Here is a 24,833-nt window from a genome sequence, read left to right as displayed (position 1 = left end):
CTCGGATTTGCAAAATAAAGAGCTTTATTGCTAAATTTTATTTTTCTGTCTTAGAAATTACTTCATGATTGTCACAAAATTAAAATTGTTACTTGGGTATTGACCCTGGACGTTTTCTTTAAGTGTCCAGAAAAGCAAGCTATTTTTTTACCGAAAAACTTAAAAATTATGCAGCAATCTATTTTTATTTTTTGTTCTGGTATTTCCGGTACTTACCTCGGCAAGCCTCTTTGGATACATGTTGGTAAATCTATATAACAAAGTGAGCAAGAAATAATATACATTTATTGATCTATAAATATATTGACTTCAATCTATGTGAACATTTTCCGTGTACATCATATGAAAAGCTTCGGTAGCATTATCGCAACGCTACTGAGTTCCAAACAATTCCCACAGATGTCACCGCTAGTATGTTTACAAGCATGTCAATCTCCCTTATCTGGCCCATTTGACTAGCTCACCTGTCACTGGCGCTTAAGCTGCCGGATTTCGTCGTTATGCCTTCAATTGGGTATCTTGCAAACGGGCATTCCGATAAGACGTTTGTCTTGGTCAGCGTAGTTCGTCGTTGTATTGCCTCGTTGAAAGAAGGGACTTTTATCGCACCCCAGGGTAGTCCGAGTCGCTGACGATGATAAGAATACCTTGCTGCCGCTGGTTGTCTAAACGGGAGTCGAGAAAAAGCATAAGCCGGCCATTGGCTTACAGCTGATTAGGCCCGGATTGCGACAACGAAAGCATTGCGAATTGTCACCTCAATCATTCGCGTATAGTCACGGCTTACGGATGTCGTTCTGTGCAGGTCGTTTTTCGAGAGTGATTCGTTTCGATCGGTGGAGAATTTCGTGTAGTGTTTCGCAGTTTCCGTCGGATTAAAATCATCACACGTGTGTTTTTGTGAATTTGTCTGAATCAGTGAAATATAAAGTTTCCGAAAATGATGCAAAATTGGAATAACTGTTCAGAAGTGTACGGGAATGATGGTTCCTCGTTTTACACTTCACAGGAAAATTATTACCACCCTAGTAAAAGTTATCAAAATTACGGTGGGTTTCAACAACCGGCCATTTACAACGATATGTCGGTAGTTAACAACGCGGGCTTTCACTGCCCACCGCAAGCACCTGTTGCTTATCAGCAACCGGCAATGGTGTCTGCGGCGCCGAATCCGGTGTACACTCATCATCAGCCTTCACCGGCCGTGAACCCAGCGTACATGGAACAACCGTATCCTCTGCCGAATTATCCACCCTGCCAAGGTCCTCCGGGTGGCCCTTGGAACTACGGCTACTGTTACGGTTTCTACGGCGAAGCTCCCTGTGCCTATGTGGATGTTGTCGATATGGAAGACTTCATGTAAGTGGTCGATGATGATTGGCTCTTTGAAGACACCAATCAAATGGTGTCTTCCAGTGAAGATTAGCAATAACCACTTGATAATGGTTAGTGAAGTGAAATTACTGGTTCAATCGCAAGCAAATGATTGGCTGATTGTATTGTATATAGTACTTACCGGTACATATGCTAGAAAGTTTAGGTTTGCTTTGTATCAATTTACCAAATTTGCGTTGAAATGCTATATCCGAGACATAATTATGTGTTTTATGGTCTGTTTGTATCTGTCTAGTATGTATTAACATTTGCAATGCAAATTTTGTTTGATGAAATATCTTCTGATTATAAACGCAGTATGTTACTCATGAAATAAGTACAGAGCACCATGCAGAAAAACTGACAGGCTGCTAAACTGGATCAAACGTGTGCAATCTGTTTGTGCTGATAAATTTTATTGCTATGTGTCTACGTATGTGCTGGGAATGACGAAGATATCTCGCATATAATAATATTCTTTAAAATGTGCGTATATTTCAAGCTCGTTTGAGACTCAACTTATTCCAAATATGAATGGATAGGGTAGCAACACATTTGTATGCCATTACCGCGCTGCCATAGTGCCGCTTCAAAGTGAGAGTGAGAGTGCGCGTCCATAGGATTTGCTATTGTTGATATTCTTCTTTGCGGCTTCGCACACGCGCACTCCCACTCTCATGCGTAACTATAACGGCGCCCTTAGATTACGAGCAGACGAGGTCCAACGTTTGACCTGGAATGAACTGAAGGGTTAGGCCAGTAGAGTAGTACACAGGGTCTAATATCTGACAAGGAAAGAACTCAAGAAACAATATCAGTTTGACACTAATGAAAATTCGATCGAGTCAAACAAGATGTTCGAGCACTGGTTTCTTTTTGGACAAATATATGACCCGGTGTACTAACAGCTTTAGAATCTGTTTGACAGTAATACTTATGACACACATGTGATACACGAATCACTGTACAATTGCGCTTGAAATGAGTGCCATACTAAAAATTCTCTCAGTTCAAGTCAGTCTTGTTAGAATTTTCTTGACACTGCGTACCGTTGTACAGGAATCACACTCGTATCACATGTCTGTCCGGGGTATAATGTTGATTTGTATTTGGTCAAATATTTTATCCTGTGTACATCTCCGTAACTTTCATTTTAAAAAACTCATCTCAGTATCATAACTTGTTCGTACTAAATGGAATGAGTTGCATAATGAAAAAGAGTTTCATAATTAAAAAAGCATTGCATATAATTATGTGAAACGCGTTGCTAGGTTCGATATTTTCAGCACTTTTTGTATTAATTCAGCTCGGTAAATCTCATTCTATATATCTATGAACGATCAAAACAAAAAGAAACGATCAATTCTGACTATACATGTCAATAGTTACTCTTCCGTGATTGATCTGAACTGGTAAGAACTTACCAATTGCACTGAGATCCAACTGAAAAAGGGCTGGGACAGTGGGACACTCCACTTACTCTCAAAGTGCAATTTAAGCAGCCCATACATTCTTGATAAATAACGGCGGCGGCCAAGTCCTAATAGTCAGCTGGGAAGAGACATGTATACTGGTTGTTGCTACTAGAGAACGAGAGCACTCTGTGACCCCACAACCCGGCTTTGAACATATGAATATACATTAATTGTATCATGTAGAGAAGAGAGAGATAGAGAAAGTAGATAGAAAGATACAAAGTAGGAGAAAAGGGACGGGTCAGGGATTGAATCAATGACCTTCTGCATACGAATCAGAAGCGGTAGCCACTAGACCACCAAGCCCGCTCTCCTTCTACATATCTATGAATAAGGTAAAGTCAAATTATATGCTAAACGCCCATATAGCCGAAGCGGTAAACGCGCGAGTATTGAGCAAGACCATGCTGAGGGTGACGGATTCGATTCCCGTACAGTTCAGGAACTTGTCGTAATGGAAACTTTCTCGAAGTTCTCCGGGCATAGTGTACCGTGTTGCCTATCACATAATATACACATGCAAAATGGTCAATGACACAGACAACTTTCAGTAATCAATAAGATCACAACACATCTAAAGAACCAGATGTCTATTTGTTTATTTGTCTAAAAGTTTGATTGATTGGTTACCACCAGCGGGTAATCAACCGATTAACTTAAAAAACACTACGTACCAATTTTATTCGTAGGCTGTACAGAATTAACATAACCTATTTATTTATTTAGACAGCACGTACAACACTTAGTGCCCCAACGAAGAATTTTCCGTTCGACGAAAGGTTTTCTCCGATTGGAGAGAGAATCGAACCTACATTCCGTGGCTTGAACTACGTCTAAACGACTGGTGATTAGGGCAGCTCAGACTTCAAATATGTTAAAAATTCAAAGCTCCCATATGTTCATTGTAATCCTTGGTGCAAAACTAGAGTCCTGTCAAATTTTCAGCCATTTCGGTGGTGATTGGTGACCCAAAAGCAAAATAGGTTTATATGGGAATTACTATGAAGAATTTTCGAAAAAGGTTCTCCACGCTATAGAGCATGGATAAAGTCATAGGGTCAAAGTCAACTTGAATTCTTCAGATCTCAATAATGAATGTTGCCGAAGATCGCAACTCATTTCGACTAACGAAAAAGAAGTTATTAATCAATATTCATCCATGCATGCTTGAACAGAAGACCACAGCTCGATCGACACGCTTGACACGCAATCATAGTATGCGTATTAGCACAAACAAACAGACGTATCACTTGGAACAAATTGTGATAAATATCATCGTCACGAAAACATAATCGCCCAATGCTAACCAAGCTTTGTTACGCAAACCACTCAGTAGGTGGCGGTGGTGAGCAAACGTCAAACAGGAGTAAAAACGAAGCGAGCGCCGTGACCGAGTGATTTGCGAACTACAAAATATTTGAACTAACCGTTAAAAATGGAAACGATGAAAAGTGAGTAGACTGAGACGTCTGTTTGTCTGTGGTATTAGCTTCTTGAACACCTTGCAGGACATCGTGTATGAAGATGCGCATTCGAGTGAGAGTTTGTTAAATATTTTTTTTGTCGATTATCGAAATAAGTTCCGGTCTTCGGCAACATCCATCATTGAGATCTGAAGAATTCAATTTGACTTTGACCCTATGACTTTATCCATGTGTGACTGCTCTACAGCGCGGAGAACTTTTTTTGAAAATTCTCCATAGTAATTCCCATACAAACCTATTTTGCTGTTGGGCCACCATTAAATCACCACCGAAATTAGCATTAGCATTAGCATTAGCATTAGCATTAAGCAAGTCGCACAAATTCGTAGGTGGTACAGCCCTGGATCGCTGTTATGAGGATTTCATCCTTCCTGTCCGTTACCAAAGCACAAAGATTTGGGACTAATCTCTGACTCTTAGACAAGATTGACGCAATCCTCCAACGGTCGAGTGCTGTCCTGGCCACGTCCTTGCGACAGCTGAGGGATGGGACCATTAAATCACCACCGAAATGGCTGAAAATTTGACAGGACTCTAGTTTTGCACTAAGGATTGTTATGAACACATGGGAGCTTTGAATTTTCAACATGTTTGAAATCTGAACTGCCCTACTGGTGATGCACGGCAACAAAGCCCAGTTTTCAGCGTAATCCGTCATTTGGTTCTTCAGATATGTAAGCCTGGTATAAGGGACGAATGACTAATAGGATGAAGCCCCTCGGCAAAATCAAAAACACACCCGACTAGATAAAAAAAAAACAAATTATTACAGGTTGTGTTATTTTGTTACAATGATTTATGTAACAACGTTTGCTATGAAACATGTACCGTTAGTAGTTAACCAGTGCTGCAATTCTTCGTGCAGGCCTTTGTGAAAGCGATATTTTGCTTTTTTTCATTTTCTCCGTTTTGGTTTTCCTGTCATTGTTGCTTTCCGATCAGCAACACGGGAGCGAAATGAAATAGGTACTCACACTATGAGATATTCAATAATTTATTTTAAAAAATAGCCTTTTTTACGGCTTTGTGACATTTACAGAGGCAAAATGGGGCAAGGTTTTTCAATTGGATATGCAAGAAGTTTATAATAGGTGTACATTTTGTTTCAACTCAGGCTGGACACTTGCTTCCTTGACAGTAAAATTGAGCTGTAAAATATTTTAGTTCGTAACTGAAATTTTCAAAAAACTCAAAAAGTATTGAAGATAGAACTTTGTCGTCTTTAAAGAAAACATGTATTTTATCATATATAATAACTTCGTAGAACATTTAAAAATTCTTAAGAATGTCTGAAAAAAGTTACAATGAAAAAACTGATATTTAGGGGTCGTTTTCAGGAAATGACCCATATCTTTCAAAATGGAGCATATAGAACAAAAGTTAGTTCGGCAAGTTTTCTTATAATGATATTTCCTACAACTTTCCTGAAGACATCAGTATACTATATACACATATGGTAAACACTGAATTTTCATCTAACTACTAGGTGAATTGATCACAAAAGTAATACTTTCAAAAGAAGGATTCTTGTCTATCAAACAACTTCTTGCAACAAACTTTTGTCCTATCTGCTCCGTTTTGAAAGATATGGGTTTCTGTTAACGACCCCTAAATATCAATTTTTTCACTGTAACTTTTTTCAGACATTTTTCGAAATTTTGAAATGTTCTACAAACTTATTATAGGGTCTGGGACCATTTGGGCAGGAGCACCTATTTTGGGCACTTGCTTTTCACACAATTTCAAACCGATTGACTTGATTTTCGAGACACGATCAGATACGCACAGCATCTACACAAGTACAAAAAATCAAGTCAATCGGTTTGAAATTGACTGAGTTAGAGCAGCAAGTGCCCAAAATAGGTGCTCCTGCCCAAATGGTCCCAGACCCTATATGATAAAATGCATGTTTTCTTTAAAGACGACAAAGTTCTATCTTCAATACTTTTTGAGTTTTTTGAAAATTTCAGTTACGAACTAAAATATGTCATAGCTCAATTTTACTGTCATGGAAGCAAGTGTCCAGCCTGGGTTGAAACAAAATTTACACCTATTATAAACTTCTTTCATATTCAATTGAAAAACATTGCCCTATTTTGCCTCTGTAAATGTCACAAAACCATAAAAAAGGCTACTTTTCAAAATAAATTATTGAATATCTCAAAAACTATCAAAGATTCAATGTTGCCGTCTTCAGAAGAAACACGTATTTTGTCATACTTAATAACTTTGTAGAACATTTGAAAATTCCCAAAAATGTCTGGAAAAAGTTACAACAAAAAAACTGATTTAAAGGAGTCATTCACAAATAATGGCCCATATCTCTAGAAATTGAGCAGATAGAGCAAAAGTTTGTTCGGCAAGTTTTCTCATAATGACATTTTCTACAACTTTGCTGAAGACATAAACACGCTATCTCCACTTATGAAAAAAAATTGAATTTCTATCTAACTTTTAGGTGGATTAATCACATTAGTGATACTTCCAAAAGAAGGGCTCTGATATACCAAACAACTTCTTCGAAGGCACCAAATCTCTAAAATCAATTTTTCATGCCCAAAACATTTTCGATCACGAAATTGGGCCTTTGGAAACAGTGTGCAGCGTGCTAAAAGCGAGAGCTGACAGGTCTAAATTTCCATTCAATTTTCTGTAGTTGAGTGTTTTCATCCGTGGTAGCGTATAGGTCACTGCATGAAATTCTCTCCTTCTCTTTCACTCTTACAGAAATTTTATAAACAACAAGGCCAAGAAACGTCAAAATCCCAAACAAATTCAAAACAGTGCAATGCCCTATAGGACACTCACTCTCACAAGCCACCGCTTGAGACGAATGGCCTGTGAGCATGAGTGAGTAGTGTGTGGATGATTGGAAATTGACCTTGTTGGGCCGCTCACGAATGGAGCTCTCGGATTCTGTCAGTTCTCACATCGAGGAACTGTAAACGACCATTTTCATTTTCGGCTGAAAAACAGGCACTGACACTGATATTTAGCAAGCCTGCTCTGAAGCCGCACAAGTGCTCAAAACAAATATTACACGCAGACGAGTGCTCTTCGGCAGGACAAAGATGGGTGCCGAGGTGATTTCCCATTTGATTTTGCTGGAAGTTCGACAATTGGGTTGTTTAGTGAATAAAATATTGCTAATTTCTATAGCCTAATCGAAAGAGCTCATTTTTCTAAGTATAACGTGATTATATTGCGTTCCAGTTCCTTTGTTTTGATGGTTAAATAAACAAAACATTTTTAATTTACGTGGATAGAATGACAGTTCAATCGATAAAATGACAGTTCGACCTGAACAAAAAAAAATCCCCATACAAACTTTAAATGTATTTTAATAGTAGTTTACGCAACAAGGTGCAGAATGAAGATTTTTACAGCACGAGTCGTACACTTATCCAACGAGGCTTGCCGAGTTGGATAATTACGATGAGTGCTGTAAAAATCGAGTTCTGCAACGAGTTGCGTACAACGTTTTTTGCAATTTCAAAAATTACCACTTGAGGATACTTTTTAACAAAACTTTTTCATCCAACTGCACACTGATGTTCATAGCCATGTTTAAGAAAATCTGATCATAGCAAGTTATGCTATGCAGCTGTCACAAATTTTCAAACCTGTGTCCAGAAAGCATCAAGAAGTTGATCAAAATTGAAAACAGTGCTGTAATGGTTCATTACGCAACGCAAATCAGTGCTGTAATGAACCATTACAGCACTGCTTATTTGGTGTGGGAAAGTAGGCCTTTTCCTGGTAGATTTGTGTGAGGTAAAACAGCCTATTACGATGAGAAATTGCAAAAAAATAGTTCCCGACCACTAAAAATTATGAAATTTTGGATTTCGGCTAATTTTCCAATGGAGATTCAGATTATGTAATAATCTCGCTACCCCTAAAGAACCCAATTGGCTCTGGACTAGGTGCAATAAACTCGTTCAAAATCAACCTTCCGGCAGAAAATCTTCACAACAATAACTGTTAACAACAAGTTCACGCAATAAGGTATCTGATTCAGATGAAAGAAGTGGACGAAAACGGTCGTTTCGTTGTGAATTTAGGTAATCTATAATTTTGTTTACATGTTGTGCTGGGAATGGAGTCAAAAACCCTAATCATAGCAAGATTATATCAAATTTTGTTAGACTATGCATGCGAAATCATAACAAAATTTTAACAAGTTCTGTTATGTATTTCAGGGTCTCCAGTTAGCCTAGTGGTTAAGGCTACGGATCGCCAATCCGGAGACGGCGGGTTTGATTCCCGTTCCGGTCGGGAAAATTTTCTCGACTCCCTGGGCATTGTACTTGCCTCACAATATACAAATTCATGCAATTGCACGCAAAGAAAGCCCTTCAATGATTAACTGTGGAAGTGCTCAAAGAACACTAAGTTGAAGCGAGGCAGGTCCAGTGGGGCGTCAAGCCATAAAGAGGTGATACACATCGACCTTTTCCAACCAATCTACTACCCTCCCCCCCCCCGCTGTAAGTTTCCAATAATTACCATGTCATACCTTAAACTTTTAGGGATGGATGGGTCGTATGTGCCCAGCCGAAAAAATCGACCATCACAAACGTGTTCTAGACTAGCGAGGTTGCAGCCAGAGAAATGAAAATGCCGTCTCCAAAGGGTTAAGCGCAATTTAAGGATTTTATAAAAACAATATTTTCACTAAGCCTAGGGTATAACTTCTCTCACAAGCATCGGATAACTTTGGGGTCTTTCACAAAATTTTTGGCCTTACATGCTGAAAAAATATGTTCCAATATACAGGGGGTGGCCAAAATGTTTGGGATAGGCAACTTTTTTTCTCTCCCAAAAAAGTTCAACATAGAGTGCATCAAAAAATCTCAAATTTTGACTGTTTGTCAGCCTATTATATGTGCATCATTGGTACAAATTTGGGCTCGATTGATTATTGTTTCGCAAAGTTAGAACCGTTTGGGTGAAACACTATTTTTTAGACAACTCATTTTTGAGCTGTCATATCTCGGAAACCAGTGAACCGGATTGAATGAAATTTTGAACGTACACTAACAATATGTAAATGCTTCACGAACTATTAAACATAGGTACTTTTTAAACGTTGAAAAAAGTTATCATGGATTGACACTTTTTGGGTTTTTCTCGAAAAAAATGTATTTTTTTACATCAATGTCAATCAATTTTAATGGTGATATCAAAAGATTTTCCACTTCTGTTCTCAAGTTATCTCTAATCAGATATATTAGAGCCTATTTAGCTTAAAGGAAGAACGCATTTAGTAATTTTTGTATGGTATTGTAAATTTGACTTATTTTCCTCTATATGGGTAAACATTTCAACCCGGTATAACTTAATTCGCCATAAGAAAATATTACATTTTATAACGTCGTATTAAGTATCAATATATTATTGATAAACGTTAAAAAATTCATTCAATTCGGTTCTCTGGTTTCCGAGATATGACTGTTCAAAAATTAGTTGACCAAATAATAGTGTTTTACCCGAACGGTTCTTACTTCGCGAAAAATTAATCAATCGAGCCCAAATTTGTACCAATGATGCACTTATAATAGGTTGACAAACAGTCAAAATTTGAGATTTTTTGATGCACTCTATGAAAAGTTACAGCATGTTGAACTTTTTTGTGAGAGAAAAAAAGTTGCCTATCCCAAACATTTTGGCCATCCCCTGTACACTCTGAAGTTTTTTTACGCGGTTTTATTCGCGGTCCGCATTATTTAAAAAAAAAACGTCGTGAAAAAGTTATAAGTGCGTTACATGCGGTTCGAGGGGATTTTAGGAGGATAATGGAGGCATCTCAAGAAGCTTCGTAGTTGAACCCAGACACTCATGGTATATTCTATATTGCTTTATACCCACGTGCTCATTTTTGTCTGTATGGGTTTCGCCTATGCATCGCTCCACTGTCAATAAAATTTTATCTAATTCTATTAAAATAAAACTAGCTGTCCCCGGCAAACTTTGTCTTGCCTACTGCGTTTTTTGACGTTTCAAGTCCCTAGCCAAGCTCAAGTTCCCGTTCAAAATGTATGAATACCCGATTTTCAAAAACTCTCAATTTTCCCATGTTTTGTGGCTTATAAACCTTCCCAAAATAATAGAACAAAACGGCCCAAATCGGACCATCCGTTCGCAAGTTATGCGCGGTCCTACGTATGCCACTGCATTTTTATATATATAGATAATTACAACGTACATGGTATAAGAATTATTCGCTTCTGATTTAGACGAATACACTGTTGTCTGCACGAAAAAAAAAAATTAAAACTAATATTATTCAACTGTTGTTTGTTCGATAAACTTCTTGCTTTTTTATGTATCGTGCTTTTTAAATGGTTGCCAATTGACCACATAAGGATTAAGTACCATGGAAACCATGGACTTAACACACAAAATTATTCGTCTATCTCGTATCCATGTGATGCATCTGATTGAATCATTTATACACAACCAAGCACATTGGATTTTGCTTACACCACCAACCTGTTGCTTGTCACATGCTTTCACCTCACATGCAACGCTGCATTCGTTTCGTTGCATCACAAGAATCACATTGAGAATCGCTCTTCCGTTGAGATTCTCAATGGTACAGTTACAAGTGCAGTGCCAAATCACGTATGCTCTTGTGAAGCAGACTGTCCGTCCACGCATTAGCTGAAGCTACTAGCTCTAATGACTGCACTTAGCGGATTATTAGTTGACAGAGAGTAAGAGCGGACGGTCATATGACCTAGAAATAATCCGCGTGATGTTATTGACTACCAGCACGTATTTATTTGTTGGAGATAATATATTTCGGTACAAGTCGGCAAATACGGAAGAAAGTTTTGTCGCCTAATTAAAAACACATTGTTTGACGAGTTGCGTCTCTTATCGCATTGATTACAGTTTAGCTGAAAACTTGCCCCAAATCCAATCAATCATCGTTACTTGAGCTGTCGAAAATCTAAGTACACTTCACTCTGTCTAATCAAATGGTTCTCCCGGAATGATTTATTGACCCTGAAACCAGATTTAACCACGCGACGCAACGCCAATGGTTGCATTTTCAATGGGCTGGATTTTTTTTATCGATTATGGTTCAAGCGGGAGAACTGGGCTGGAGTAGCCAAAATCTAGTACGGCGGTATCAGCGGCGTTCGGATTCACGCTAGAGTCTTATCAGCGCCATGGCAAGAAATGCTTGAAAGGCGACACCGCCGACGACTGGCGCCCATTGATTGGGCATTTTTATTCGATCTCAAGATTATCTCATTTCGATTCCACAAAGAAAGGTTGACAAACTTCTTTGATCGCGGTGCGGTAACATGCGCTCTTATTACATCGCAGATTCCTCTTATACTTGTAATTGCGTGTTTGTCGCCAAAGATTCTCTTCGATTTCCGCTTTACTTGGCAGAGCATTTCACGAGTTTTCGAATTGGAATTCTATTTTCACAATGCTTACTAATTGTTACAATTATGCAACGATGATTGTGAAGACTGTTCCCCGAAAACGGTTATAATAACCGATGTTACAGTGCGATTACGATAATCAATGGTGTCGCCTTTGTTGCAACGCCGGATTAAAAAGGAAGACCGCGTCGCCGCGTCGAGCTCGAGCAATAAGTCATTTTTCGCGGTGAACAACCAATTCCATTTTATTCGGCGATGCGCGCGTTATCGATGCTAACAGAAGCACGTAGAGATTAGGTTTATGTTAGGTAGCGGACAAGATACCTATTATTTGGTAGCCAATGATACCCGATGGGTCACTCAGTTATAAAGAAATAAAAATCAGGAGTTGATTGGGACGGTAATGGAAACAGAAGCATTTTCGGCCCCGTGGCGAATGGATGGTTCGATTTTGAGATAGATTGATAATCGTTTTGTCTATTAGTACAGAAGCTTAGAAAGGTGGTTTTATTGGAGTGTCAGTACAGAATGCGGTGTTTTTTTTTTCGATTTATATAAACGACGAGTTTTGTTATTGTATTTATTTTGTTTGTAATAATTGTGTAAAAATACGGATATGATATAGTATCCCGTATTCCGTTTTAGTTCAATTTGATTAAATTCGCTGAAATAGAAAACAAATTATTTATGTGATATGAGCATGAGCATGACCACACAATTCGTAGTTGCTACTCCGTGATTGACCAGAGCCATCGAAATTGCACAAGGAACCAATAAATAGGGCTTGGGACTAGCTTACTATTCTCAATGTGCACAGTTTGAGAGCTCTCAATTTCAGTAAGGTTAATAACGGCGTCGGCCACGTCCTTGCGGTCATCGAGGATGGGAGGGAATGTTAATGAGACAAACGGTGTTATAAAAACCGCGATTCGCTGCATCTCCCCGTTTGTCTCAGGAAGGAATTTTTGTTAGTAGGGTAGGGTACATTGTCAATCTGGAAGTCACCTATGGTTGGCGATGTGATTTAACAATGGATCCAGAAAACAAATTATATATGGGATATAATAGAAAATATGGAGGCAGACAATTAAACGTTCCATAATAAATACAAAATTTCCCTTATTGATAATTTATTTTTTTGTTTATTGCACTTTTTGAATTATTTATTGATTTTTCGATATTTTTTTTATTGTAAATTTTCCAATTTATTATGGAAAATCGTACCTATTTATTTATGGAAAATTCGAAGTTTTTTGGTGGGAAAATTGGATTTTTTTACTGCAACAGTTGAATTATTCATTGCATTTTTGACGTTTTTGATTGCTCAAAAATCAATTATATATGGAAACTTTTGATTTATTTATGCATTTTTTTATTTGTTTATGGACATTTTGTTATTTATTACTGCTTACACTCCTGTTTCTTTACTCGGACTTTTGGAATTATTTATGAAGAATGATCACTTTTTTTATGAGTCGTTTATATTTTAGCCAAAATATGGATCCATAGCCGAAGCGGTAAACGCGCACGTATTCAGGAACAATCCACTTATCCGCGAGCGGTAATGGCGGCGGCGGGCACAAATAACCGATTCGAATTTTGACATTTCTTGGGGATCGCAATCGGTTGGCGCCACCGAACGGTGGGTGAAGGGGTGAGGAGGAGAATGGCACTGTTTTGACTTTCCCCCAATAAACGTCAAAATCCGAACCGGTTGGATATGCCCGCCGCCGCCATTACCGCTCGCGGATAAGTGGATATGCGGAAGGTGACAGGTTAAGTTCCCGGTCGGTTCCGGATCTTGAGTCTACATATTCACATTTCTGGGCGTCTGTTTGTTGAATGTGTAATTAAATACCATGATCACATAAAAAGACATCCTACAAGCATTTCAGTATGTAGCGTCTCACAATAACCTTTAACCCTTCAGGATGCGCGCCGTTGTAAAAAGTACAACATTCTCGCTCGTCGTGTACAGCGTGAGCGTGCAGTTTTAGGATCAAGCAGGTGCGCGTCCTGAAAGGTTAAATTAATACAGAAAACTTTAGATTATTCAAATATAATACCTTTTTGATTTGTTTTTGTGCATAATGTTGTAAACGAATCAGCTCCATTTGAAGCGCATTCAGGCCAGGTTTGCTTCTCAAACGCACACACCAATACAACGCCGAACGCGATTGATTATACCACAATTTTCGCCCCAAACAGGCGCAATAAAGATTGATTGAAGCTCTAATGATAAGTGTGACACGTGTCGTGACAAATCTTGCGATATCTGTTAACCCTTTTAACCATTGTAAAAAGTACAACACTACCAAAATTCCTGGCTTGTCGTATACAACGCGACCGCGATGCAGTTTAAGGATCGAACAGACGCGCGTTCCGAAAGGTTAAGTGACTACTAAGTCTTGAACAAATGATCAAAGATTTTAAAGAACAACATAACCCACTCTTCAAAATCCCATATAACCATCTAGCGAACAGATTCATTCAAAAGCAGTATCAACTAGTAGTGGAAAATAGTAGAATGTCAAACCATTTTTTATAACCAAAACAAAACATCCACAAAAACATGTGTATTTAAAAATAATGGATAAATACATCTGAGGTATGAAATAAAATAAATTAATTTATTGGCTACAGCGCCATTAGCGATCTAATTTCTCATACATCTACTTGGAAAATCGAAACTTTTTATTGAAAATGATCGCAGTAGCTCTGGTTTTGTGCTACGGCCGCTGATATAGTAACGGCGGTGACATAGTAGAGCAGTGATCCTCAGCCCTACCGTCTTCGCGGGCCAAAATTGAATTTAAGAAAGAGACTGCGGGCCGCTAGTCATTCAAGAATTAGTTATCGGGGATTTTACTCAAAATTATTTGAGATTTTTTGGAGATTTGGTGTATTATGAAAAATTTCTGAAGGAATCTGTGCATAAGGCATCGTACACAAATTACGTAACGCTATAGGGGGAGGGGGGAGTCCAGCTTAGCGTTACGATCCATACAAATATTTTTATGTTTTCATACAAAAAGCGTTACAAGGGGGAGGGAGGGGGTCTGAAATGACCGATTTTAGCGTTACGTAATTTGTGTACCATGCCTAATTTAAAGATGCCATTTTAGGGATTTTTGGAAAAATTTCCAAAAATTTGCTACAGATAATGTTATAATTTATAACTTATATAACTTATAAACATTTTTGCTTTAACTTTTTGCGGCATTTCTTAGGAAGCCGTCTTCATTGTACTCTGAAAACCTGCAGATATTATTTATGAGAAATATTTGTAACCGATTTATGGAAGATAATTTTGCAAATAATTGATAGAGGAATTTTCAATTGAAGTCATGAAGGAAGGACTGATAGAGCTCCAAAAAGAATGTTGAGAAACCTCTGTCCCAGACAGCTCCAGGAAAGAAAGAGTAAGATCCAAAGGAAATTTAGACAGATTTTAGAAATTTAGATTTTTTAAAATAATTGTAGATGTAATTCTTACTGAACTCGCAAAAGAATTTATTACGAAATTCTGAGAAGTCTTGCTAAAACCTTTTGTAGAAGTATCTTACAGAATTCCTGACATTACTAGTGGGATTCAAAAAACTACTTTGGAAATACCCATATTATAAATTTGCCTAAACATCTGGGCTAGTTACAATTTTGAATATTTTTAGAACAAAATTCAATATATTAGAGAACGTATCAACAATTTGAAATATATCTTGAGTTATTGAAGTCTTCAACGGTTCGGAAAACTTTTAAATCAAGCCTAACTTTACCAAACACCGTATCTAACAAAATCCACGAACGGAGAAAATCGAAGGGGAAGTTCGCTGTTCCCATAGCAACTCATTCATTGAGCATTTCAAAAGCGTGAAAAAACCGGGTATTTTTTCACAAATCATCCCCAAAGGTGAGTGATATAAGTAGTTCTTAACGAAATTCAGCGTCTTGTGTGAAAATCTCTTTTTTGTTTACATATGTTACATATGGTGTTTGGTAAAGTTAGGCTTAAAATATCCTTTCAAAATTGTGTAAATCAGATAATATTCGTTGTTTCATAAAGCAAATAAAACTAAGTATTTTGAGAAAAGTCATTGGCTATTGAACTTTGGAGGCCTTATTTATTCAGAATTGACAATACTTTTTTTTTTTTTTTCCTTAAGTACGTTTATTTGTCGATTTGGCTTATTTAAAACTATTTACATAATTTATTAAACTACGACTTCTAAATTGAAATTTAGTTCATTCACATCTATTCTATCATTGCAATTCAGAATGAAAGTGATGTAGCACATTAAAATCTTCAAAACTTTTCTCCGTGTCGTTGTTGATATCCATTCTAGAGATGGTCGCAGAAGATCAGCACATCTAAACGTACGCCGACCACCCGTCAGCGCTTGTAGTTTTTGTTGTAGTAATCCAAAGGCATCTCGAACTCGAATACAATCAAAAAATTTGTGTTGTATGGTTTCAATTAACTCATCACAGTGGGTACATTGTTCTCCATCTGTTCTTCTCATGACGTAGAGAAGTCTGCGGTGAGGAACTTTCTGGTTAACCCACATGAACAATTCGCTACGTAGGTGAGAAGGCAAAGCACGGTCCGAAATATTCCTCCACACACGCTTCCAGTCGGTGTTGGTGTTGGCTAACTCAACTTTTGGCTTGTCTGTGCGTTTCACCAAGAAACGATAGATGAGATTGGCGGAAGGGTTTTGGCGTATTTGGAAAGGAAGATCTGGGATATTATTAAGGATTTGCTTTAGGCATGGAAGATGGGAGATTGCATTTGCTGGGACAGGATTAGCATGGTCTAAGAAGGAATAATAATAGGGAGCGGAATCAATCTCGTGTAAAAATCGGTTGACTAGAAGAGCGGTGCATTTGAATGCAGGCAAATGCAAGTTCAAACCGCCATCCACTTTGCTGCGCGATAGTTGTTGCATTGGAACGGTTGTACTTACGCCGCGGAAGAGGTAGCTCCGCATGGTGGAAGTTAGCTTTGCGACGTGTATTGCCATTGGTGCTAGATTTGCTGCGACGTACCATATCTTAGACAGCAGAAAAACGTTCAGCAGCGTCACCTTTTGGTGCAGTGATAAGCTGCGCAAAGAGTGCAGCCAAACTTGCTGTCCGAATTTGGTCACTAAGGGATCCCAGTTGAGCGAAACCATTTCGCGTATCGAGTTGGAGAAGACAACACCGAGTATTTTGATTTGGTTCTCCGTACGTAGCCATGGAACCACTAATGACGTGTCATGTGGACCAATGTCAATTGCCGTTGTTTTTGCTTCGTTTAGGCGCGCCCCTGATATGCGCCCAAACTCCATGAATAGATCTCGCATTTCATTCAGCTTTTCGACGTTGGTGACGACAGCGCTGACGTCATCTGCATAGGCCACGATAACATCATCTCCGCAGACCTGTTTCAACCGGCACAGGAGAGGGTGTAAGTACAGGACAAAAAGATGCATTGAAAGCGGGTCCCCCTGACGGACCGACCGCTGGATAGGAAAGGGAGACGAAAGACGACCGTTCACCAGTAAGCGGGATGACGAAGCTTCTGCTATTCGTGACAATAGAGCTATCATATCGGTGTTGAAGCCAAGAGATCTCATAGTGTCGAACAGAAAACGATGGTCAACACGATCAAATGCACTGTCGAGGTCAAATGAAACGAGTTTTCCATTTTGTCTGTTCGCATTTAGCTGTGCAATTCTGTCTTTCAATGCAAGCGTAGCTTGAAAGATGTTGCGTCCAGCATTGGAGCATTTTTGTGCGTCGGTTAAGACGTGGTGTGCTCGAAGTACATTTTCCAGCCGTTGCTTCATAATGCGGGATAGAATTTTATAATCAAAATTGATAAGACTGATCGGCCTATAGGATCGGGTGGTATCTCCCGCTCCACGTTTTTTTACCAACACAATCACACCGTCCACGAATTGGGTTGGGAAGTTTGATCGGATCGCATCGTTCATAATCAAATTTAGCTCTCGGTGTATTACGCCGAAAGCCCGCAGATAGAACTCTTTTGGGAGGCCGTCGGGACCCGGAGACTTTTTAGATGCACTGTTTCGGATTGCGGAGAGAATCTCGGAGGTTGTTATTTCGCTCATGCAGGCTTCGTTTGTAGCATCTTGTTCGGGAATAATCCTCTCGCATCGGAAGGGGCTTCTTTCGTCCGCTACATCGACGTTCTCCTGCGCGTAGAGACTGGAGAAATAGTGCAGCAGCTGATTGTTGATTTCGTCGTTATCGTCGATTATTTCGTCCCGCTCGTTTCGCAGCTTCTCCACGATGGTTCTCCTGCGTGTTCGTTCTCCCAGCTGGAAGGTGGACAAGGGTTCTCCGGCTACGTACGTCTCGTTAATCCGAACGAACATTTCGGAAAATTGGCGTTGATGGGATAGCATTTCGGCTTTCACTCGGTTTATTGTGGTCAGCATAGCCCGGTTGTTTTGGTATCCGTCGTACGCTTGCCGCAGTTGTTCGTAGAGACGTTGCTGCACTTGATGGAATCGTTCGAAGACCGTTTTTGATTTCCATCGGAAAAATGATGTGACCTTTGGTTTAGCACATTGCAACCACCATTCCATCCAAGATGGGAAGAAGCGGCGTTGACGCGTCCAGTATTGCCACCGAATTTGCAGGTCATTGATGTTTTCTGTGGTTAGGAGATGAGGACGCAGTGACCAAAAGCCGCGACCGTGTGGTCTATCGGGGAGGGGGATGCAGATTCTCATAGTAACAGCTTTATGGTCAGAGAAGCAACAAACGTGTACAGCTGTTGTTCTCAGCTGCTCGCGAAGGCTGGCGCTCACATACAGGCGATCGAGTCTTGATGACGAGTTATGTGTAACGTAGGTGTAGCCTGATTCTCTTGAATGCAACATGGACCACACATCGTGCAGCCGTAGTTGTTGGATTGTGGCTAGAAGAGAAGGACTAGAATTGTTTCCAGTTGCATCACATTGTCGGATCACGCAGTTGAAATCGCCACCTAGTATAACGTGATCGGTTCGATGACGGAGATAATATGCAATGGTGTTGTTAAAGAAGCGTGCTCGCTCGGCGCGATGAACGGTTCCCGAGGGAGCGTACACGTTGCACAGCGTGGTATTGTGTACACGTAGGGCAATTAATCTCCCGTCTAGGCTTCGTTCAACGTGGGAGTACTTGATATGCTCTTTGAGAGCAATTGCAGTCCCTCTCCTCATATGGTCCACGTTGCAGAGAACATTGTAGCCTGCCAGCCTAAGCTGATCGTTTTCAACTTCCTGCAGAAAAATGATGTCCAGGTCGGTGGTGCCCACGAACGTACGGAGAGCACTTAATTTGGTTGTGTTGGTGATGTTGTTGATGTTAATTGTTCCGATGTTGACGCTGGTGTTCTCCATTATTGTTGTTGTTCGTCCCCGGAGACTCGGCTGTGTTCGGTGTTGACTTCGTTGCTGTGACGCATTTTCTTCCCCGGCGGAGATCGTTGGCTACGTGTTCGTCTGCTGGTGCTAGAGGTGTACGATGATTGGGAACTGTCGGTTTCGTTGCCATCCTTATTGCCGATCGGTACGGAGATCGACGGATGGTTGTTGGTGGCATTAGCTGCTGGGGATTTTTGTCGAGCAGCGGGGGGAGCCATTGTGTTCGTTTGTTTCTTCGCCGCGGTAGCAGATCGTGTTTCGACTGTTTGTTTTCGCGATGTGCCTGGTTGTACCAGAGACCCCGACACATTTGCTCGGAGATTGTCCAGCGGGGCTGGTTTTTTCGCCTGTACTGGTTGCTTTGTAACGCTAGCGTACGATTGGTCAGCTGCAAGCTTTTGCACCAGCAGTTTTTTATTTTGAACACACGGGATGCCCACGTGAACAAATTCTTGGCAGTGGAGGCACGTCTGACGCTGCCCCTTGTAGCTCGCTGCCGTCTCTTCACCGTGGATTACCACGAGAGAGGGAATGTTTTTTTTAACCACCATCCTTGCAATTCGAACACCCGTTTTGACGCCGCAAAAGGCAGATCGTTCGTCCCACAGCAAGTCACGGACGTTGAGAACATCGCCATATTCGGTCAGAAACTCGGCGATTTGGTCATTGGATATGTCATTGGAGAGATCAAAGAGCCGCACTTCCACCGCTCCGTCCTCCATCGTAATCCGCAGTTTGTAGATCTTTCCGTCAAACACGAACTCGTGCTTGTTGTCATGTTGCTCGACAATCGTTTCGGCGAGGTTGAGGTTGTTCACCTCCACGAACGTACATCCAAGCCGTCTGCTTGGTTGCAGAAGGAGAACGTTTTCTCGCGAAAGGCCGAGTTCGATCCCGACAAATTTATGAATTTCGTCGTGGGTGAGCTGTTTTGGAAATTGGGAATAGTCGACGCGAAACGTATTTTCGCGACGCGGCATCGCGAACCACGACGTGTTGATTCCGACACGAGGAATTTGAATATAGAAACCGGTAGATAAACGTACAAAATAACTCGTGAAATGGCTTCCGAAAACTCGCTCGCTCGATTAGATCGACTGATCGGCTCGGAAGTTGAGCACAAACTAATACTGACTCAAAAAATTGTTTTATTGAAAAAATCCCACGAACCATGCAGTAGTTTAGTAGTTAACAGACATTCACGACCAAATTTTAAGATAAGGCAAAATTTTTGATTGACATCATAAAACCTGCCATAGGGCCATATTCTAATTTATTTCAAAATCAGTTCGCGGGCCGCACAAAACCTACTCGAGGGCCGCATGCGGCCCGCGGGCCGCAGTTTGGTGACCACTGTAGTAGAGAGTTGCGTGAAGCGAAGCGCAGTGCGACGCGTTTGCGTTCGAACAGTTTTTGTAAGCGCCAGTGCAAAACGCATGGTGAGACGCGTTGACCAGTCAGAGTGAACGCGAATCACAGCGTCGGCAGCTGCGTCAAACCATTCCGTCGAGTGCTTTCACGCGCGTGCATGCACAAGTTTCTGTACGGGGAACTGATGGTTGCTAGGACCGTCTCATGATTCTGTGCGCCTGGTGTGTGGTGTGTGCTGGTTGAGTGAATTCGTCACGACGGGGTTGAGTCAGGTGTGATGTTGGTCGTGGTTTGAGAGTTCTCATTATGCTGATGGTTGTGATTATGGTGCTGGGCATCGGTAATTTTGCTTCGGATACGCGTCACAAGGTGCGTCACTGTGTCATGCTTCGCGTTGCTCGACGCGTGTATGAAAGCTGATCGACAAACGCGTTGCACATCGCATCACGCGCCGCCTTACTATGTCATCGGCCTAAGGCGGCGTGCAACGCGTTTATCGTCAAGCCCTCATAGGCAACGCCCATTTATTACGTAACGGTGAAATCGGCATGTTTTTACCCTGCTCCTCCCTCCGTAACGCCTTTTTATATGAAACTCCAAAAATTCGTGTATGAGCCGTAACGCTCGGCAGTATCATTGTACTTGCCTGACAATATACAAATTGTGTATACAATGCAATGGCAGGCAAAGAGAGCCCTTCAATTATGAACACTAAGTTGAAGCGAGGCAGGCCAAGTCCCAGTGCACTATGGGCGATTTCCATACAACCAGGCGGACGAAATAGTTATTTATGCAACAAGTTGCAAAATGATGATTTTTTCAGCACGAGTCGTACATTTATCCATCGAGGCTTGCCGAGTTGGAAAAATACGACGAGTGCTGAAAAAATCGAGTTTTGCAACGAGTAGCATACAAATTTTTTTGCCATTACGAAAAATACCCATTCAATATGACCTTTTCTAGCTGCACAAACGTGTATCAGAAGGAACCACGTGCGAGCATCCATGCTTGCGAGCGTAGGTTTTTGTTCGATCAGGTAGGCTGTGATGTAGTAGTTGTCAACAATGTTCGAGCTCCTGGCGTCAAACAGTTGTGTGGAGGCGTAAGAAAAAGTCCATTCAGCAAGAGCTTCTACACCTGGTTTGCAATTTGAATCGGGATTGAAATCGTCTCGATCCGGATTCCAGCAGATCAGTGGATGTAGAGGTTGTAGCTGAATCTACGGGAGGCGCGGCAGCAAGTGAAAAGTACGTTAGGCCAAAGGTGCCGAAAAGTGCTACTTTTCAACACTCTTAAGAGTGCCGAAAAGTAGTACTTTTCGGCACACTTGCATCAGCGGTGAAAAGTAGGCCATTTCAACATACTTCAGCCAATTGAAATGTCCTATTTTTCACAACGTAATGGCAAAAAAAATATTTTTTTGCCATTACGTTGTGAAAAATAGGACATTTCAATTGGCTGAAGTATGTTGAAATGGCCTACTTTTCACCGCTGATGCAAGTGTGCCGAAAAGTACTACTTTTCGGCACTCTTAAGAGTGTTGAAAAGTAGCACTTTTCGGCACCTTTGGCCTAACGTACTTTTCACTTGCTGCCGCGCCTCCCGTAGATTCAGCTACAACCTCTACATCCACTGATCTGCTGGAATCCGGATCGAGACGATTTCAATCCCGATTCAAATTGCAAACCAGGTGTAGAAGCTCTTGCTGAATGGACTTTTTCTTACGCCTCCACACAACTGTTTGACGCCAGGAGCTCGAACATTGTTGACAACTACTACATCACAGCCTACCTGATCGAACAAAAACCTACGCTCGCAAGCATGGATGCTCGCACGTGGTTCCTTCTGATACACGTTTGTGCAGCTAGAAAAGGTCATATTGAATGGGTATTTTTCGTAATGGCAAAAAAATTTGTATGCTACTCGTTGCAAAACTCGATTTTTTCAGCACTCGTCGTATTTTTCCAACTCGGCAAGCCTCGATGGATAAATGTACGACTCGTGCTGAAAAAATCATCATTTTGCAACTTGTTGCATAAATAACTATTATGATTTCTTTTCGTTTTCTGTGGTCTATACCATCAACATATTTCGTTAATTTGCTTTTTCAGTATTTCTCTCTGGCCAAGTTTGCAGGGTTTGACGGTATTAAAGTGAAGGTGTTTCATTTTGATTATTGTAATGTAGTGTTGTTTAGTGAAACATATCTCCCTTTTAACACTTTAATGCGCTTCCAACGGTTCATCACGAACCGGATGCTGCAGATGGAGTATGACTAATCATATGTTTTGGCTTATTTATCAGACATGCTCGATAAACACGGAGGGACCGCCGGGGCTCAATAGTTTTGAGAAGCTTCTGGTGACCGTTACAAATCCTAGTAGAAATATTATAAGTTTTGTGACAGGTTTTGAAACCTTTTTATTATCAGTAGACTTGAAAATGTTGTTTGGGCTTTCTTTTCCACATTTTTCGGTTAATTTTGATTAACTACTAAATTACCTAAAATTTGAGTAATACACATTTTTTTTGCTTTTTTGTATGAGTATTTTAACATAACACTAATTCTACACTTACAATAATTAAAAATATTTAAATTAGTAATTTCATCAAAACAGATTTGCTCTGTTTATTATTAATGATACCTAGTCATACTCTCATCAACCGAATAGTAGGAAGGAAAGTTGCAGTACTTAATGGTGCTGATAGATTCTAAGCTAACGTGCGTACAATACTTAAACGCATTGTTGACGTCAATGCGGTCGACGTGACATTTTGGACAAAAACTGATTGTATTTTATAAGCTGAACGACGTTACTTATGTATGACTAGGTTGACATTTCGAGGTTACGGGGGAGAAAATGACATTGTTTTTCTAGGTAGGACCGATAGGACAATTGAATGATTTTTTTTAATTTAAACATGTTCAAAGCTAGTGTCCATCATTGGGAATGGTGCCAAAGCTGTAGGTGGCTACCAACATAGGTGTTATCGCAGCAAGGGTGGTTGTCTTCAATTGGTATTTGACCGTAATTGATTCGATTAAACATTTTGCATAAAATTTCATGGAAGTACCATAATACATCATTTTGTATTATGTTATTTCTAAGACGTAATTTGTTATTGGATTTAAACATTCCTAGTGCTTCAAGTTTCGCGGCTAATTTTTTTTTCGGTAATAGCTTTATGGACTTTACATGACTAAGGGCGAACATGACTAATTAGGGTGGGTCAAGGGTTATATGGAAAAACGTGAATTCGATCGTATCTAGCCAGATCAAGGTTTTTTCGATTCCATTTGGGGTCCTTAACAACTGGTCAAAATTTGAGAGGGATCGGTTACGCCTACGTTTTGCGCATCGCGATTGAAATTTGTATGGAAATTCGTATGGGAAAACGTGCTTTTTTGTATTTTTCCTATTTCATCTACTAATTTAACTAAAGTCATAATACTAAACCCGTTAAAGTATAGTTCATGATATACCTTACAACTTTGCCGAAGACATTAGTTCGAAATTTCACCGCATAGGTGGCGCTGCGATACAAACTTTTTTATTTCGCATCCTAGAGCTTTGGCGTTTTCGGCAATGTTGTAGAACATGAAAAGTTATGAAAATTTGTCGACGACACCAAAGCTCTAGCACTCAACCCAGCGAAGTTATAGCGAAAATAGTAAATCGTATCTCAAAGTTTACGTTTTTGCACTTTTTTATATACTTCTTACAGTGCCATGAATCGTTTATCTTCTACTAGCTGTCCCGGTAAACGTCGTACTGTCTGCCTACTGTGTTTTTTTGACATACAGCTCTATAGGGACGTTTCCCGCAAAGTTATCTGTGCGGGAGCCCCCAAATCAAAGGGGCTACATCCTCAATAGCGATGGTAGATCGCTTACGCTGAGAGTTTACTACTTGAACATACATACACTGAACTACAAATCAACCCAAATTTAAGTTGTTTTGACGTAATCCCGGTCTTCCGTGGAATAACTCAAATTTGCGTTAAATAGCGAAAGTGGTGAGTCAGTAGTTCTCGTTTGAGAGCGGCAAAAAAATTAACCCAGTGGTAAGTTATTTTCACCCAACGGAGGCCTCAAATGACGCAAATTTGGGCTAATTCAAGAAAACCCAAATTTGGCTTCTTCCACGGAAGAGCAGCGGATGCGTCGGTGCTTCTCTCTTTGTTTTCGACAACATTGCGGTGGGACGAGGGAGAAAACAACCCAACTTTGAGTTAAAACTTTAAGCAGTTTAGCCAAATTTGAGTTTTTAAAACTTATTCTTTGGGTTATAATATTTTTCC

General features: G+C 40.2%; 1 protein-coding gene across 1 annotated transcript in view; it reads left to right on the top strand.

Annotated features, from left to right (window-relative positions):
• The first annotated feature begins 400 nt into the window (after positions 1-400).
• LOC109415536 (protein similar) overlaps positions 401-24,833 on the top strand; it is a 268,510-nt gene continuing 244,077 nt past the window's right edge. Inside the window, exon 1 of the mRNA XM_062846159.1 lies at positions 401-1,359. Within this exon, the coding sequence (XP_062702143.1) occupies positions 941-1,359 (419 nt within the window). The 5' untranslated portion in view covers positions 401-940. The remainder of the gene's footprint in view (positions 1,360-24,833) is intronic.

The sequence above is a fragment of the Aedes albopictus genome, chromosome 1 (assembly GCF_035046485.1).
Source record: "Aedes albopictus strain Foshan chromosome 1, AalbF5, whole genome shotgun sequence".
NCBI classification, from domain to species: domain Eukaryota; kingdom Metazoa; phylum Arthropoda; class Insecta; order Diptera; family Culicidae; genus Aedes; species Aedes albopictus.
Note: the sequence above shows the minus strand (reverse complement) of the source record. Positions and strands in the feature narration are given on the sequence as shown.